Source organism: Phodopus roborovskii, unplaced genomic scaffold, assembly GCF_943737965.1.
Source record: "Phodopus roborovskii unplaced genomic scaffold, PHOROB, whole genome shotgun sequence".
NCBI lineage: Eukaryota > Metazoa > Chordata > Mammalia > Rodentia > Cricetidae > Phodopus > Phodopus roborovskii.
The window spans coordinates 12,708,990-12,726,480 of record NW_026126482.1 but is presented as its reverse complement, the minus strand read 5'-3'; the positions used below and the strand labels follow the sequence as shown (position 1 = coordinate 12,726,480).

General features: G+C 47.5%; 1 protein-coding gene across 1 annotated transcript in view; it reads left to right on the top strand.

The window, feature by feature from the left end:
• The first annotated feature begins 1,515 nt into the window (after nt 1-1,515).
• Nucleotides 1,516-17,491, top strand: part of Ippk (inositol-pentakisphosphate 2-kinase) — a 41,697-nt gene continuing 25,721 nt past the window's right edge. The window contains exons 1-6 of the mRNA XM_051194306.1: nt 1,516-1,767; nt 11,068-11,115; nt 12,491-12,586; nt 13,749-13,815; nt 15,109-15,230; nt 16,255-16,344. Of these exons, the coding sequence (XP_051050263.1) occupies nt 1,687-1,767; nt 11,068-11,115; nt 12,491-12,586; nt 13,749-13,815; nt 15,109-15,230; nt 16,255-16,344 (504 nt within the window). The 5' untranslated portion in view covers nt 1,516-1,686. The remainder of the gene's footprint in view (nt 1,768-11,067; nt 11,116-12,490; nt 12,587-13,748; nt 13,816-15,108; nt 15,231-16,254; nt 16,345-17,491) is intronic.

Here is a 17,491-nt window from a genome sequence, read left to right as displayed (position 1 = left end):
TAATGGTACAGCTAACTTTCTGATTGTCTTTAAGAACTGCTCTGCAGGAAGGAACTCATGTTGGTACTGTAAAATAGAAACAGCCTTTACCTAGAGGTCATAGTGCCCTAGTGTGGAAATTACTTTGTAGTTAAATGGTTATGAGCCTGTCATATTGTGTGGTAAACATTTATGTTTATCCCTATAGATGACTGCGCTGTCCGCATCAGCTGTACAGAGGATCTCCTTTCTTTCTCTCTTTCTTTCTTTCCCACGAGTAAAAGTTACTAAGACTCACAGGCCATCAAGCTGCAGAGAAAAAAGTGGCTGTTGTTATGACCCAGTTGTTCAATGCTCAGTCACAATGTAAGACAATGGCCAAGCATCTGTCACCTCCTGCACTGCTCAGAGAATGTAGCAGCAGGAGAGGGGAGTGGAAAGAAAGCCTGAGGAAGACTGGAGTCCTGTACCCATCTTCAGAGCAAAATGTAGCCTTTACCCTCTTAAGGCAGCCTCCCCAGCTGCGCTGCCTTGCAGGAGTATCTGAGGAAGTGGACTAACTGAAGGAGACATCCATTTAGTTTTTAGAAGAGGAATAGATTTATGCCAGGATGGGGCTTTTCTGCGGTGCAGCTGTTTTGATGTCACCTATATTACTGTAAGTTACACTTCACCCAATGCTTCTCTAAGCAAGCCGCATAAAGCCATCGGTTCGCCAAGCGTACATTCATTTCTGTGGTCTATTGTTGGTGTTCCATTTAGAGCAACAACCATTAAGCTCGATTTTCTTCACATACACTAGCTAATGCAATATTCAGTACTGCAACCAACTTAACGCAGATATGAAAATTAAGTTTGAGGCAGGATCTCACTTCGTAACCCTGGTTGGTCTCGAACTCAGAGATCCTTTTGCCTCCACATCCTGAATGCTGAGATTAGAGACGGGCACCACCACGCCCAGCCCTAAATCATTTTTAAGGGCATAACAAGGTCCTCATGCAGCACTACCAGGCAGTGCCATTCTTCCTCGCATCAAAGGATAAGCTGAGGCCGTTACTCTCCGCGATGGAGTCTATCGCCCGATCTGCATTTCTCAATGTCCCGGGGCAAAAGCGCTACGGTGAGGGTGAGGTCCCCTCGCCTCACCTCGCCACGTTCCCCGTCGTGAACTGTGGCCACCACCTTAAAGTTTTCTCTGCCTGAGGGAGAGCCAAGGAGGGTGCAGTTAATCCCATCCCGTTCTACAGATGTGACAGCGGAGCTCATTCGCCCAGCGCCTCCCTGTAGCCCACGAAGATGCAGCCGTGGCCACACGACCACTGGACGCTGCGAATATCGGATCCCGGGCGACAAGCAGCCGCCGGCCTCAACATCCGGGGCCAGATCCGGAAACCTCCCTTCCGGTTCCCAAGTCCGCGTTTCGGAAGTGAGTCACTCTGCCAGCACAGAAGATGGCCTCCAGCTCCTCGACCGCCCAGAGTGTCGACGGTAGGGTGGGCGGGACCCGGAAGTTGCCCGGCCGGGGAATGGCGGCCTGTGGGGGCGTGGCTTCCGGCGCTCCTTGCTTGCAAGTAGCCGCGGCTTAGAGCGCAGGCGGCAGCTGACAGGCGCTTTTCTTCAGACGGCTGCGGCTGGAGCCCAGCGAGGCGGGCGGCCTCCAGCTCGCGTCCCCGTGTCCCGGCCCGCGAAGTTCCAGGGCGCCGGGGCATGGAAGAGGGGAAGATGGACGAGAATGAATGGGGTTACCACGGCGAAGGCAACAAGAGCCTTGTGGTGGCCCACGCGCAGGTGAGCGGCTGGCGGGCAGCGCGGCTCCGGGCCTCACCGACGGCTCCGGCAGCCCTGTGCCTGGTACCTTCCAGTTTGGGCCGTGACTCCGCCTCCAGCTTCCGCTCAGGTGGTTCCCCGGCACCCTTCCTCCCCCCATAACATCCTCAGCTCCCTACTCGTCCCTGTCTCCGTTGGCCCCCCTCTCCTCCAAGTGTCTCGTCTCGGTTCCCTGTCCCCTCAGAACTCTTTCCCACACCCTGTGGGCGCCGCGTGGCCTCACGCTGGGTAGCCCCCGCTGGGATGCTCACGTTGCTGCCGGGCCACGGTGGGTCACAGGCTGAGCCTGGATCAGGGCCTGGGCGCCACCGGCGAAAGTACCCAGAGTGCTGTCACTCTCAGCAAGGAGTCCAGCCCCCAGAGACCACAGAGCTGCTGTTAGGAATGGGCGCTGCCACAGGTTCGCGTCCACATCATGAACTTTAAGTGGTGCCTCCTTCGTTCAACTTGAAAGGGGGTTTCAGAAGATGAAGTGATTTCCAAGTGGGCGGATTTAGGAAGGGAACGTATGCATGTGTGTGCAGCCCCAGACTCTGACATCTTGCCGTCTGATACAACCTAGCAGGAATGTGGTGGGCTGGCGGGGTAGAAGGCAGGAGGTGTCATGTGAGGAGGTTAATAGCGCAGGGAGCCGGGGTGATTCCCAGCGCTACCACTGGTGGAGGAGCAGTAGGCCGCATTAGGAAAGTGGGGCTAGGAATAGCATGCATTCTGTTTTCATGAATTTAAGATTGTGCACTTGTACTGAGTGTTGAGCAGCCTTGAGCTTGGGCCTTGAGTCTAGCTGCGGTCTCTGCCCTACTGCTGTATTTGTTCAGACTGTGGACCAAGGATGAGAGAGCCTGGAAGGCAGTTTTTTCCCGTGCCTTTTGTGACCACAGTGAACAGATGTTTTTAAATGGGATGGGTACTGGGCATGTCTGTAGTCCTCCTTCCCTTTTGAGAGGTGAACTTTGCATCTCTGCTCAGCTTCCCAGGCCTGCCTTATCCAGTCCAAGAACGAGGGAGACCTTTACCAAGTCTCTCCAGCTGTGGCCATTTTTTTTCTGAGCTAGTATCAGAGTTGAAAAGCTCTTACAAAGTCCCCTGTCAGCCCTCCTCCTCTGTAGTAAGTGTACATAGCTGTGCTTAGTCCCATCCTGCAAGGGCTGGGTATGCAGGTGGGGACATGTGCATTGTCACTGGCCAGCAACACTGAATGAAAATGTGTTGTTCTGCCATGTGCAAACGGAATGAGAGAGGAGCCTTCTGTGGGGTATAGGTCTTTGGGTCTTAGGGTGGAGGAGCCCAGTGAGGGCTGCAGAAGTATATAGGGCATGGTTGGGTAGGCAGGGAGGAGAAGGGCCTGCCAGATCATGGAGAGGAGTTGGATCAGGGTTCTTCACATCCCCTACTCTCAGGGGTAGCTCCAGAAGGTTCCATTGTTATTTGTCACTCTGAGTTTCATCTTCATTTGTGACATCACTGCAGTGTTTCTATTCCCAGGTACAGAACCTTTAAGTATCCCTTACCCATCTGGTGCAGACAGGCTTCTGATACACTTGCCAGGCTGTCAGCAGCTTGGTCACTGTCCTGTCTGCTGCCACAGGCATGGACCCTGAGGGGGCTCTTGGGAGGGTTATGCAGTGCAGGTCTTCCTCCATGCAGCCTGAGGGCATGACACTTTTGCTACCAGTGATTTCAGTCACTAAAACCTGTGGCCTTCCTCAAGGCCACAGTAGCTTAACTCTCCTAAGACAGCTGCATTTGCTGCCCTTACCTTCCATTGTTGGTTTTGGCTCAAAATCTGTGGGGTTACTTTACATTTTGTTTGTCATTCTGTCTCTTAGTTGTCCAGGGTGCCTAGCCTTTTGGGCTGTGTTGGGGTATCATGAGGTGCTGGGAAGCAGTGCCCACTGTTACTATGCAGAGCTGTCCTTTCCCCTCCTTATTGACAGGTGATTTGAAAGCCCAGAAAGAACACTGGTCAAAACTTGAAGAGAACTGCTCGTTGCAAGTTGGTGTGGTTTTGAACCCTCTCAGAGACTCTGTGGAGGCCCCAGATCATTTTTGTAACTGTATAGTTTCTGGACCTTTTAGGTGTGAACACCAATCTTTAGGGGTCATCTCAGTTAGACTCAGCCTTGTATGTTAGGATATACAACTTCTAATTATCATTAACTTATATATCACAATGTAAACTGTTGAGATGGTTATTTTTACAGTGGATGGATTAGGTAAACTAGGCCAATATCCTACTTAATATGGGGAAATGTTAATATTAACTGGAAAAAGGAAATTACAGACAGGTAGTGTGGTTGTAGTTATATGTTACTGAAAGAAAATACATCAAAATGTTACAAGTAGTTACATATTTACATTATATTATTTGATTGCTTGATTGAGAGTGAGTCTCACTGTGTTGCCCGGCTGACCTAAAACTCCTTGGCTCAAGCCATCTTTCTCATCCTTTTGAGTAGCTGGGATTGCAGGCTGCCAGGTCTGGCTCCTTTTTCTTTTTTAAAACATTTTCTGCACTATGGAAGCCAGAGGTAGGGAGAGCTCTGTGAGTTTTGGTCTATCTAGCTAGTTAGTTCCACGCCAGCCAGAGCTACAAAGTGAGATCCTGTCTAAAAAGAAAAAGAAGAAGAAGAAGGAAAAAAAAAAAGAATGTAAAACTTTTTTCATTAACTATATAGTCATTAACTGTATGTTAGAACCAGGAAAAAAGAGCTATGGGCCTTGCTTAGTGTTAAATTGTGCACTTAGCATGCTTGAGGCTGAGTTCAGTTCCCAACATCAAAACTATCCCAGGATTGAAAAGCACACAGGTGTGAACTTTAGTGTAGGTCACAAAGTGAAAGAATGTATCACATATTGATAAGATCCCAAGGGGAGTTGTGGAGACAGATTCCTAAGGGGTGGCAACCCTAACAACATGTGAAAAGGACAAAGGGAAAAAAAAAATCAGGACAAACACGTTTTTTAAAGTTTGTAGTTTTGGATCTAATTTCTGTTCTCATGTGCCTGATAAGGGGAAACCTGGAAGAGAAAACAGATACTGTTCACAAAGATGTCCATCACAGGGTTATTTGTGGTAGCTTAGGTAGACCATCTCTTCAGTGCTGGAGGAACTAGCCTCCTTTGTAGAGATGCTCATCATACCTTGCTTTTCCAGCCCCATGGTGTACACTCAAACCCTGGGCCCATCTTCAGTGTCCATCCAGAACTGGTTGGAAGAGTTTGAACTTGTCACTGCCATCTCTTGAAGACATGATATGTTCTACACTCACTCTTCAGTGGTTTGGTCTGGTCAAATCCTGTTTCTCTGCATGTTCGCTCTTTATTCTTTAATCTGGTGTTGCTAGGTAAGAATTTATTTTCATATTCCCTTAGGTGATGTTTAGCCTTATGTTGCCTTGCTAGTATAAGGATGTGCTTGTCTTTTCTACATTTACATTTTCAGAGGTAACCTTTCTTTCTCCTTGTCTCCTTTCTGATTAGTCAAAATTCAAGAGTTTAGCTCTCAGTACCTTTCTCTGTCTTCAGAGAGCAGCGATGCAGGAGGCGTTTGTGTGTTCAGAGAGGCAGGCTGGTCTGTGCTGGCCCACCCTCATCACACCGTCTGGGTGGGCAGTTCAGGGGGCTCTGGTATTTGTTGGTATTTCTCTGACTGTGCCTGTGGCTTCTGTGAGCTTGACTCTTTTTTTCACATATTGTTGGGGTCACTATCCGTTAGGGGTCACAGAGCTGGCCTGGCCTGTCTCCATAGCTCCCCTTGGTCTCTCAGGATGACATTAGTGTGTAGTACATTCTTTTGACTTAGTGACCTCCCCCCATGGTTCACACCTGTGTTCTTCACCCTGGGTGGATGGCTGGGAGGTTAGGGTAGAGCTATCAAAGGGTAGGAAGGGGGTTGGACAAGGCGCCCGTGCTACTGGTGCTGATGTCAAGCTTTATCCTTTGTTGGTCAGCCTTGTTGTCCATGAGGCTCTTTCTTAGTTGTCATTGAGGCCAAGAGGTGCTGTTGTGAATGTCTCAGCCTCCTGCTTCCTGGGTCCTGAGGATGTGTATTTGGTTGTGTCCCAGATGACAGTGGTTTGATACCTCTTGCTTCTGGTAACTAGCAGACCATGGGTGGTTTCTTTGTAGGTTGAGAGTCTATGTGGAAGTTGGTTTCAAGTGACACATTTGGGACATACAGAGGTTCCCACCTGGAAGTTATCCTCACAGTTTGGAGGGGCTGGGCAGAATGCTGTTTCTGGAACCTGGGGCCAGTATCCTGAGGGATGATGCTTTTTTGTATCCCTTCCCTGAGTTTCCTGGGATCTTTCATGGCCCTTTCCTGGTTTTCTCCTTACCACCTTGTCAAAGGACAGTGACCCCTGGGACATCTGACTTAGTGATTCTTTCTACCCTGAGAATACCTGGTAGGTGGTAAGATAGCTTATCTTCACTGAAGGGCTTTAATTGTAATCAACTCCCCCTCCCCTACAAGTTTGGATCTTAACTGACCCTTGAAGGCCATGTTGAAGTTTAGGACCCCAGTTGATAGTGCGGTTGGAACCTTTAGAGGTGAGGCCTAGTCAAAGGAAGTGAGGTCATTGGATCCTTAGCTTCGAAGAGGGAGTATATTGAAGTCCCAGGCTTTTCAAATTCTTGCTTTCTCTTCTGGCTGAAGTTAGGGAGTAGCTTTCTTCCAGTGTGTACTTCCATCATGACTCTCTGCCTCACCACGGGCTCAGAGCAGTGGGTTAAGCAGCTAGGGATGGAAGCCACACACAAACCAAAGCAAACCTTTTCTTTTTTTCTGCTTATTTTTTATTTGTTTGCTGTTTTAAAATTTATTATTATTTATTTATTTATTTTTATTTGTATGCTGCTTTGCCTGTGTGTATGTTCACATGTGTGCAGTGCCAATGGAGGCCAGAAGAGGGATTCAGGTCCTCTGGAACTAGGGTTACATATGGTTGGTAGCCACCCTGTGGGTGCTGGGAACCGAACCCAGGTCTTTTGGAAGAGCAACCAGTGCTCCTCTCAGCTGCAGAGCCATCTTTCCAACTCCTCTTTTCTTCCTCTTAAGCTTTTTGTCATGGTGCTAGAAAGCTAGTGGTCCTGCACACACCTTTGGTTCCAACACCCCATGCAGAGGCAGTTGAATTTCTGTGAGTTTGAGGTCAGCTTGGTCTATAGAGCAAGTTCCAGGACAGCCAAAGTTACACAGAGAAACCCTGTCTCAAAAAAACAAAATAAAACCAAAAACCAAAACAAAAGAAACAAAAAAGGAAGAAAGCAAGAAAGCTAGCACTCCTTTGAGTTTCACTTTGGGAGGTTCTGTGTGGCCTCATCTATTATTGGGTGATTGTTTCTTTTGCCTCCATATTACTCTGCATAAGAACAGAGTAGCAGAAGAAAGTGGCAATCACCCAGCAGCTTCCCGCTTAGAAGATGATTTCCAAACTCTCTTCCAGTTACATGCCTTTGTTGTGGCAGCAAATCCTCTGTGGCTCTCTTTTTAGCCTCCTTTGGCCAGTGACACCTCTTCTACTCAGATTTTGCTAATGGGAGATGTTTTGGGATTGATTTTTTAGTTGTTTTATATTGTCATTGGACATTCCTCCAATGGCCTCTGCTCTTCCTATAATAACCCGCCACATCCAGGGTAGGCCCTTTAGGAAGGTTGGTTGGCTCTAGTGAGCTGAATGTGTCTGAGTGCTGATACTAACGTTGACCTTTAAAGCTGATGACTGTTCTGGGGGAGGAGTGGGTGGGTTTCTGGTGATGGATTTGTGGATGATGAATGTGTGGGTGGAGAAAAATTTTCCTTGAAATGGATCCATCACTGCATTGAGATTTTTCTTAGTTGGTTATGGATTGAGCTGCCTGATGGGAAGGGAGAGACTTCCTGTGGTTGATAAAGAGGCTGAGTTACTGTGTATGGATGTGATAACTGAGGATGCCTTGTGGAGCAATGGCCCAGTAATGGAGGAGCAATGGGCCACTATTGGCTTTGCTGTGTAGGCCTTACAAGGCTTATGTCCATACTGTTTGCCTGGGACTAGCCAGCACCCCAGTACCTTAGCTGACAACTCAGCAGCCACATGGAGCTGGAAATGTGATGTGGAGATGTCCCTAGGATTCAGGCCTACCTCCAAACTCTGTTCCATTGAACATGACCTTGACCTCAAGGGCCAAAACCTTAACGTTTGGGCTTTCCTTCAGGCCAGGTTTCCACATTTTATACTTTGGGATTCATGTGGCCCACTCAACGGGAGAAGAGGTGGTAGAGTTTGTGGTTCAGGAGTGTACTCTGGTGCCTGCATGTGCTGGTCTGCAGTAGTGATAATATTGGTGTTAATATGTGCTGGGGGAATAGTGATGCTATTTATGTTTTCAAGGAGGAGCCAACAATATTTTCTTCCTTAGGAATTTTTTCCCCTAGATGGTCTCATTGGCTTATAACTCACTCTGTAGACCAGACTGATCTTGGACTCACAGAGCTGCCTGCCTTTGTCTCCAGTGTATTGGGATCAAAGATGTGTGCCACATCTAGCTTTTAGTTAGTCTCTTTATGACCTAGGCTGGAGTAGAACTTATTCTGTGGATCACACAGTTGTCCTTCTGTCTCAGTTTCAAGTTTTAGGACTGCAGGTATGAATCATATTGCCCAGCTATATTAACTTTTTATTTTCTTGGTAGGCTAGAGACTTGCTTTCTGAATTAATGTTGATGTTCTTTGTGTGTGTGTGTGTGTGTGTGTGTGTGTGTGTGTATGTTTGTGTGTGTATGTTAATATGTAAAGGAAATGTATAGTATCCATTTGTAAATAGGCCAGCTGTCTTGTGTGTATTAGGAGCACAGTGGCTGGGACTTTGGAAATCTGAGTTCATATTAATAATAAGATGCTGCCAGGTGTGGGGTCAGTTAGCTCCTATTGTTGGCATTTGTGTGTACAAGCCCTCTGAACTGGTTTGTCTGAGGTTACAGTGGGAGTTCCTGTGATAGAAAGGCTCAAATGAATCTAGCACCACCCTTCCTGGGCCTGCTTGGCTAAAGTGTTGTGCATTTATTAGCTCCCTGGGAAGTGGAGAAAGACCCTGTTTTCCTCTGGTTGCAGTAGAGCTCAGAGAGAACAAACTTGGTTCCTGAAGGCTCCCTATCTATGTTGGGCAGACAGAGTGAGGTTTCCCTACACATAGGGCAGGGCAATGGGGCTCTGACCTTGCAGATTGACTGTAGGGCATCCATATATCTTGTTCAAGCATGGCCAGGGTCTCTGTGGAAAACATATTCATTCCTGTCATTGACATTAATTTCCTTTATTGTCGAGGGACTGTAATCAGACAGGCTCTTGAGCAGAGCAGCACTATTGTGCCCAGGTGAAGAGAAAACCAACTTTCAGAAGAGTTTCTAGGAGTTAATTTTAATTAGCTTTTCTGCAGATCTAAAGTGATTCCCAAGGTTAATTGGTGGTGCCTGCTTTGAGCATGGGAGGGAACATTTTTAGCCTGTGTGCCTTGGGTCTCAGCTCCGCAGGCCAGGATTGGCATTCAGCTTTGCAGTTGATTAGCAGTTCATCCAAAGCATGGCTCCAGATGGCAATGGGACCTCAGTAAGAGTGGTTGGAGAGGTTGTTCTTGGTGGTGCATGCCTGTAGTTCTCACATAGTCTCTGCTACTTGGAGGATCACTTGAGCCCAAGAGTACAAAGCTAACCTGGGCAATATATTCTGTCCTAGACCCTTAAAAAAAAAATCTTTAAATTGTTGAGGCCGTGATATTGAGGAGGGGTGGGGCACATGGGAGGAATTAGAGGGAGGAAAGAGAAATGATATTTTTAATTTATAAATTAAAATTATATTTTGATTAAAAATAAGTAGTTTCAAAACATATTTAAATTAAACAAGATGAACTGGGGGACTGGGTAATCCTAACCAGCATAAGTGTGCATGGTTAGGGATCCCCACAGGACCTTGTTGTTTCTTAGGTAACCCCAAATACTGTGTGTGGGTGTTTTGCTTTTGTGTATAGCTTTATACCACATGCATGCCTGAACTGTAGTTAGGGATGGTTGTTAGCTGCTGGGAATTAAACCTGGGTCCTTTGCAAAAGCAGTATGCATTCTTAACCTCTGAGCCATCTTTCCAACCCCCATTTTAAAAGCCTTTCCTGAGTTAGGGTTTCATGCTATATGTCACCTGGATCAGCTTGGAAGTCATGGAAGAGTTTCTTACTTCAGGCGTCCTATGTCTGGGGTTACATGATTCTGTCACCACGCCCAGTTTCGGGGTGGTGGTGGTGGTGTTCACATGTATTTGAAATAGTCTTGCTATATAGTCCAGGCTGGCTGGGAACTCAATCCTCAGCTTTGGGAGGCCGAGACAGGAGAAATACCATGAGGTCAGCCCGGGGTACATACTGTGTTCTGAAGTGAGGCTGTTTCAAAAACAAAAAAAACATCAAAACCAAAACTGTGGTTGTTGGAACCTGGAAATGCTCCTGAACTTGTCACGAGCATCCTTTGAGACAATGTGCACACTTCATTTAACAATTTGTGCTTTAAAAACAAACAACTTTGCTTGCTATTGAAACAGGATCTTGCTAGAAATTGTGATGTGCCGAATGTAAAATTGAGTTGGGCTTGGTAGCACACATCTATGATCCCAGTGTTTGGGAGGTAATAGCAGGATGAATTGAGGCCAGCTATACAGGGAGAGCATATTTAAAAAAAAAATGCAGCCTCACAGGTTAAGAGCATGTCCTGTTCTTCCAGAGGATCAGAGTTCAGCTGCCAGTACTCAACTTTGGGCAGCTCACAACTGCCGCTACTCCAGTTCTAGGGGATTCATTGTCTTCCGAGGCCTTTGAGGGTCCCTGCACTTGTACCTGGGCACATGTTATTACCCCAGTGAGTTCCCCACCCGTGGTGTTTTTCTAGCAAGTCTGTGTACCATGTGCATAACTGGTGCTGGTTGTGAGCTGCCAAGAGGGTGCTGAGACTCAAATCCAGAACTGCTGAGGAACAGCCAGTGCTCTTAACCTCTGAACCATCTTACTAGCCCCTGGGTAATCATTTTTAGTTTCCATATTTCCTTAAGATAAATATCTAGGAATGAGTGGGCTGGGTCAAAGGCCAGATTTTACTGGCTGCCTTGTGCAAGCTTTCTGAAAGTGACCCCAACTGGGTTCCTCCATGCTGCCCTTGGCCCTTTCTCCACAACTGCTGACTCTATTCTGGAATGTTGGGCCAGTATTGATCACACTTTTTGTTATTTTCCAACAGCGATGTGTAGTTCTGCGTTTCCTGAAGTTTCCTCCAAATAAGAAGAAGGTAAGATTGGTGGATTGGCTACAGTCATCACAGCCTTTACTTAAGACCTGGATGTTTTCTTGGGGGTGCGTGTGTGCATGCTTGCTTGTGTGCGTGTGTGTGTTTTGTGGTGCTAGGAATTGAACCCGGAACTTTGCCCAGGACAGGAAAGTGCTCTACCTCTAGGGTGTATCCTGTATCATTCAAATGGGAAGTAATGGGCCCTCATTCCTGATGTGTGAGATCTAACAGACCCTCTGTTTCACTGTGTGTCACTCCATGGTAGGTCTGTCTGCATGATCCCTGGCGTAGCCTGTGGGCCCTGCTCAGAGGCCCCCCAGCCACCAGGTTTCAACTTGATATTGATGAGTTCCTTAGTTGCCACAGCAGAAATGTGTGTGAGAAAGTACAGTGTGTCACACTGGGTAGACAATCCGTTAGGCTAAAATCACAGTGGCTAAGTCATCCAAGGGCAGCATGTGGACCCTCCGTGAAGGCTTGCCTGCCATCATGTCTGCTAAAGTTGCTTCCTAGTGAGAGGCCACAGCCTCTCATCTGCTCCTATTGTCCCAGCACACACTGTGAAGGAGGCTTAGACCCTTGGCCTGACTTGCTTTGTAGAAGGCCAGCTTCCTGTGAGCCATATAGGGCTTACCTGGCCTCCAAGGGCGAGAACACAGTGGGGGAAGGTGGGATTTTTTTGAGGAGGTTGTGTCCAGTGTACAGGATTGATGGATGATTCAGTGTTTCATTAGAGCATCTGGGAGACAGTGTGTCAAAATCTGAGGGCAAAGGTCACAGGAGCTATGGGACATTGGTGGTAGAGATTTAAGAGGCCCTCATGGCTTGTCTCCTAGAAGCATGCAGGAATGTTGTCTTTAACTGGGCAGGTGGGTTGAGCAGGTAGAGGGAATAGGGTGGGGCCCAACATCCTATGGCTTCTACCTCAGCTGTTGAATGATCCATGGTGTTCTGTTTCTATCAGATGTGTCTTGGGGTGGCTTCAGCCTCTTCTCTCCTGTCTGCCCTTGTGTGGTGGCTGTAGTGTGTATGCACCCCACCTAAGGATGCCCTGGTAGGTCTTCCTGGTGTGGAGTCATGTGATCATCCTTCTGTTTCCCAGATGGATTTTTATCAGGAACAGTGACAGGCTACTGGGTGTGTTCTGAGATTTTCTGTCAGGCTAAGCTCTGACAAGATCCAGTTGTAGGAGCTGTGGGTTATCTGCACATACTTTGACCATTCAGCACATTGCTGGGTAGGGCGGTGCATTTTCCAGAGGTTTGTGGGGTGCACAGAGTATAGTGTGTCCTGAGCTGGGCTCCTGGGAAGGGGTGGTATTAGGAGCCCTGCCTGGAGGTCTGTCCTGAAGTTGTCCTGTGCTTGTCTCTTCCAGACCTCAGAAGAGATACTTGAGCATCTGCAGAACATAGTTGACTTTGGCAAAAATGTCATGAAAGACTTTTTGGGGGAGAACTATGTTCATTGTGGGGTAAGTGCTATTTATTCACATCTCAGTTCACATCCAGTTCTGACAATACTGGCATCTCAATGATAGCCCTTATGCACTAAGAATCTTCAAGCTTTCCTCACCTGCTGTGCCATATGGCAGTCACTCAGCCCTGCCAGAGGCTCCTGCATAGTGAAGTTCTCCAGTGAGCACTTGCTATCCTGTGGGATAAGGAATAATGCAGGCCCATTCCTGGATGCTCCTGGAAGAGGCCGTGGATGTGAGCATGGGTGTGAATTGCTATGGATGATACTCAGTGAGGGCCTTAGAAGAAAAGCTTTGAAAACCTTAACATTACTGTTTTGGATTTACTGTTTTGCAGCTGGCCTGTGTTGGGGAGGGACTAGATAAGGGACACTCCTTGGCGCCTGCCTCTCTGACCTGACCTGTCTTGTGAGCTTGGGGCTTTGAAAGTCTCCTCTGTTTTGCGTTTTCTTGGCTGCTGCTGTGTAGCCTGTCCTCCGCATTGTCCAGTGTTGGAGATGTTTGGAGGTCAAGTGTGACCCCTTAGGAGGATTCCTGCAGTTTTTTCACAGGATATGTCCATCGAATAGTGTTTGTACCTCCTCATGTCTTCTTGGACAAAGGTGTTGGAGCTGCCCTCTGCTGGGAGTGATGCTCTCCCTGCCCTGGCATGCTACACTGAGTGGGTGTCTCTGGCTGAGGCTAGGTGAAGGAGGCCAGCTGGGTTCCCTTGAGGAAAGGTCCCAGAAGTTTTGTCCTAGGCAGGTTTCCTTTGTCACTTTGGGGCTCTTTCTGCAGTCACAGTTCTGCCACTCTGAGAACCCAGGGCAGAGAGGAACATGGTTTACACTGCAGAACCAGGCGGGGCTCCAACAGGAGAAGCTGTTGGTGTGGCTGGTCACTGGTGTCATGAGTCCTGGCTGGCTATGAGGAGAGCCAGCTGCCTTTAGGAAACTGAACTGTTTCTATCTCTTAAACCTCTGTGTGTTCTGAAAAACAATAGATCAGCTCTTACTGCCAAATCAGTACATTGATTTTTTTAAAATTACAGCATTTTGGGGATAAAATACATATACTGTGAAATTCACTATTTTAACTGTGTTTAACTGTGCATAGTTCTGAGGCATTAACAGTGTTCAGGACATTGTGTAATCTGTACGTTTTGTATGTTTTCTTACAGGAAGTTGTTCAGCTGCCTTTAGAGTTTGTGAAACAACTGTGTTTAAAAATACAGTGTGAAAGACCAGGTAAGGGTGTTGAACAGTGCTTGCTTTTTGTTTTTGACAGGTCTTTTATGTAGCCCTGTCTATCCTGGAATTCGCTGTATAGACCAGGCTGGCTTTGAACTCACAGAGATCCGCCTGCTTCTGCCTCCCGAGTGCTGGGTTTTAAGGCATGCACTACCATGGTTGTCTTGTTTGTAATGTTAAAAGGCTTTGAAATGTTCAACCCAGGTTAGGTTTAGGCATTTTGTGCCAGTTTTGTGGCCAGAGGCTTAGTTCCCACTCCCATGTCCTGTTTTCTTGTATATGTTGGTGGAGTTTGCTGGCAAGAACCTGACTAAAACTTTTTCTGTCATGGTCATTGATCAGACATGTAAAGTCTTATGTGTTGGTTGTGAAAATGTCTCTTTATCGACCCCATCAGGCAATAATGCTATAGGGTTGTCCACAATTAAATCCTTCCTGATTTGATTCAGAAAGTGTGATAGTGCTTTGGGGTCTGCCGGGGCAGGAGCAGGAGATGGTGGGTTGCTGGACAGTTCATGTCCACAAAGATGGACAGAGGCCAGCTCCAGGGTTCTCCTCCTCTGCCACTGCTCAGGTCCCCATGTCATTCCATACGTAGCTGAGGTGTGATACCTCACAGTGGCAAGAACTATGCTGCACTTGTAGAGGCTGCTGGGTTAAGTCTGCTCTTTGGAAGGGGACGCTGGTCCCGAGGTGCCAAGAGCCCGGTTCCAGCAGTCATGTTGAAGTGACATAGCATCACGAATTAGAAAAAGCATCAAGAGTTGAAAGGAAGTGGCTGTGGTATACTTTTTCTCCCTGTTCCTGTGCAAAGAGAGTGGTGGAATTAGGGACCATCCAAGACTTTTCTCACTTCTGACTCTAGTGCACATTTTAAAGCTCCCCAAAGTCCTGTTCAGGGTTAAAAACTGGCTAGGACTTTAGACCTTGGTTACGTGGCTATGATTTATACCATGGAGTATAAGGATGAAAACTGCCAATTGAAGAGGTGGAGTTGGGGTCCTGCAGAGTCTGAACATCCCCTCCTACAGTGATTGTATGTGACAGCACACTGATGGTTGCCTTCAGGAAACCCTGGAAACCTTGACAGGGCTGACCTTCTGCTGATTAGCTCCTCTCTTCCTCCTATAGGGTTAGCAGTGTGTGGCCTAATCATTTGTCCTAGCTTTCCTGCTTCTCTATTGCCTGCCTGAGGCTATCCTCTCTTGGAACCCTCCCCCACAGGACTCTTGTATTATAGGGCTGTCTCCTGTCTTGACCCTCAGGTGTGACTCTTGTCCTGTCTTCCAGAGTCTCGTTGTGACAAGGACCTGGACACACTCAGTGGTTATGCTATGTGCCTTCCCAATTTAACCAGACTTCAGACCTACCACTTTGCAGAGCACCGGCCGATTCTGTGTGTAGAGATTAAGGTGAGTTTTCATTCATGGTAGGATGACCCTGCAGGTAAAGGGAAAGCTGCTCTCAGGCAGTGTGAGTTCAGCCTTTCTCAGGAGCTCAGCTTGTTTCTTTTCCACACCTTCCTGGTGTTAACAATGGGGAAACCTACCCCACACATCTGCACTTGGAAAGCTGTGGTTAGGGGTCACCAGGAAGGAAGCATGTTGGGTCCCCTTCTGTAAAGGGTGCACCTCAAAAGCTCAGTTTTGGCCATGTGCTTCCTGCTTCCTGCATTGAAGACCCAAATGTAGGGAGCCCTTTGACTAGAAGACACTGCTTTCTGTTCTGGAGGGCTTTCCTAGAGGCACAGAAGCCTGTGTGCTCTTCAAAGGTTCCTGTGCACTGGAGGTCTCAGACTGAGAAGCCCTTACTTCAGCTGCCTAGGCTGAGTAGTTGACTAAGTGCCCTAGAAGGCTTCCCCACCCCAGAGAACCATCACTTCTCCTCTTCCTTCTCACCTCTGAGAAGCAATGACCCTGGGGCATGCGTTGGCCCAAGTACTTGGGCCTTGTGATCCTTGTGGGGCTGGACGTTATGTCTCTCCAGCGACATTGTCCAGAACACTAAGCTCAGGTTGTGTGGGCTGACAACATGCCGCTGGGATCCCTGACGTTCTAGAAGCCTAGCAACTATCAGATGGGCGCCTTGCAGGCCCTACATAGTGACAGTGGGAACAAAGGTTCTGCTTCTTGGAGCTGGGAGCCCTTGGAGCTGGGAGCCCTAGGCCCATCTCCACTCCTTCCAGCCTGCCAGTGAGAGTACAAAGCTGCTCTGTGTTATGCTCCTGCCAGCCAGGCAGGCAGAGCGCCACTGGTACTCCCAGCCAGGGGGCTGCCCTTTTGTCCCTTGGAGGCAGAGAGGCGTATATTGTGAGGAAAGCTGAAAGCACAATCGCTGCGGACATTTCTACCTGGTGCTTTTCTTCTCCATCTCATGATATGTGTGTGTTGAGAAGTATGTGATCCCTCCCTAAACATTTTTTCATTTATTTTACAGCCAAAATGTGGGTTTATTCCTTTCTCTAATGATGTGACCCACGAGATGAAACACAAGGTGTGCCGATACTGCATGCACCAGCACCTCAAGGTGAGAGCCGAGCCAGGTGCAGGAGGCAGAGCACAGGGCGTCTGGGCCTGAGGGGAAGGAAGCCACTGGAGTTTTCAGAAGACTAAAAGGAATTGTTGATAATCCTTTTCATAAGTAGCTCAGATTTACTTTATTTTTTAAGAGTTTTGATCTGTTTTGTTTGGAATGTATTTTGTACACGTGGAGGTCAGAGGACTTGTGTTGGTTCCTTCCTTTCGCCTGTGAGGTCTTAGGGTCAGACTGTTTATGTAGTGCTGGCTGGTTATTAAGTGGCAGGCACCCTGCCACCTGAGCCACAGCCCCAGTCCACGTGTGTGTGGTTACCCCCTCCTGCTTCTCCCTTGAAGCCCCACTTTTTCCCCTCTTGGGGCTCCATTCTAGGTTCTAGTTTCCCTGGCCTTTGAGCATATCCCCATGTGAATATGCAGGGATAGAGATTAGAGAGGCTCTGCTTGTGACATAGCTGGACTATTAGGCGTTCTGAGCTTGAATTTCACGTGTTTTCCATTCCCATCCATTTTCCTGCAGCTTTTATTTTCCTTGATGCTTTTTCCCCCACTTCAAGTTTGTCATGGCCAAGTTGCTGTGCTCTGTGTATTCAGATTGTCAGTGCCTTAGAGATGTGATTAGCAGGTGCTTCTCTGTTTTTCTTGGTGGGTAGTGTCTTTTTAGGCATGCATGCGTGTAATTAAGTTCACTTAATCTTTTTTTTTTTTTCTTTTGTTGTTTGTGTCTTGATGTTGTAGCCAAGCAGTCACTGCCAAACCCAATGGTGGGACTCTTCCCCGTTTTCTTCTAGAGTTTTCATTCTTGATTTTAGATTGCAGCCATTTTGAGTTAGTTTTGTGTATGGTGGGTAAGTGTCCAGTTTCATCCTTTTGCATATAGATAGCTGTCTGATTGTCTCAGTGTCTGTGCCTGTCCTTTCCTCTAAGCATTGGTCCTGGTACCCTTTTCCAAGATGTTGGACGTGTGGATGAGGGGCTCTTCTCTGTCCTTTTATTGGTGTATTTGTCTGTCTTCTTGCCAGTTCCACACTACTTAGGTTACTGTAGTTATTTATGTTGGATGATTTTTTTTTTTTTTTTATTGCTGATTCAGTGTTACAAGAATCCTTCCCTTTTCTCCTTCCTTCTCCCTCTCTTGT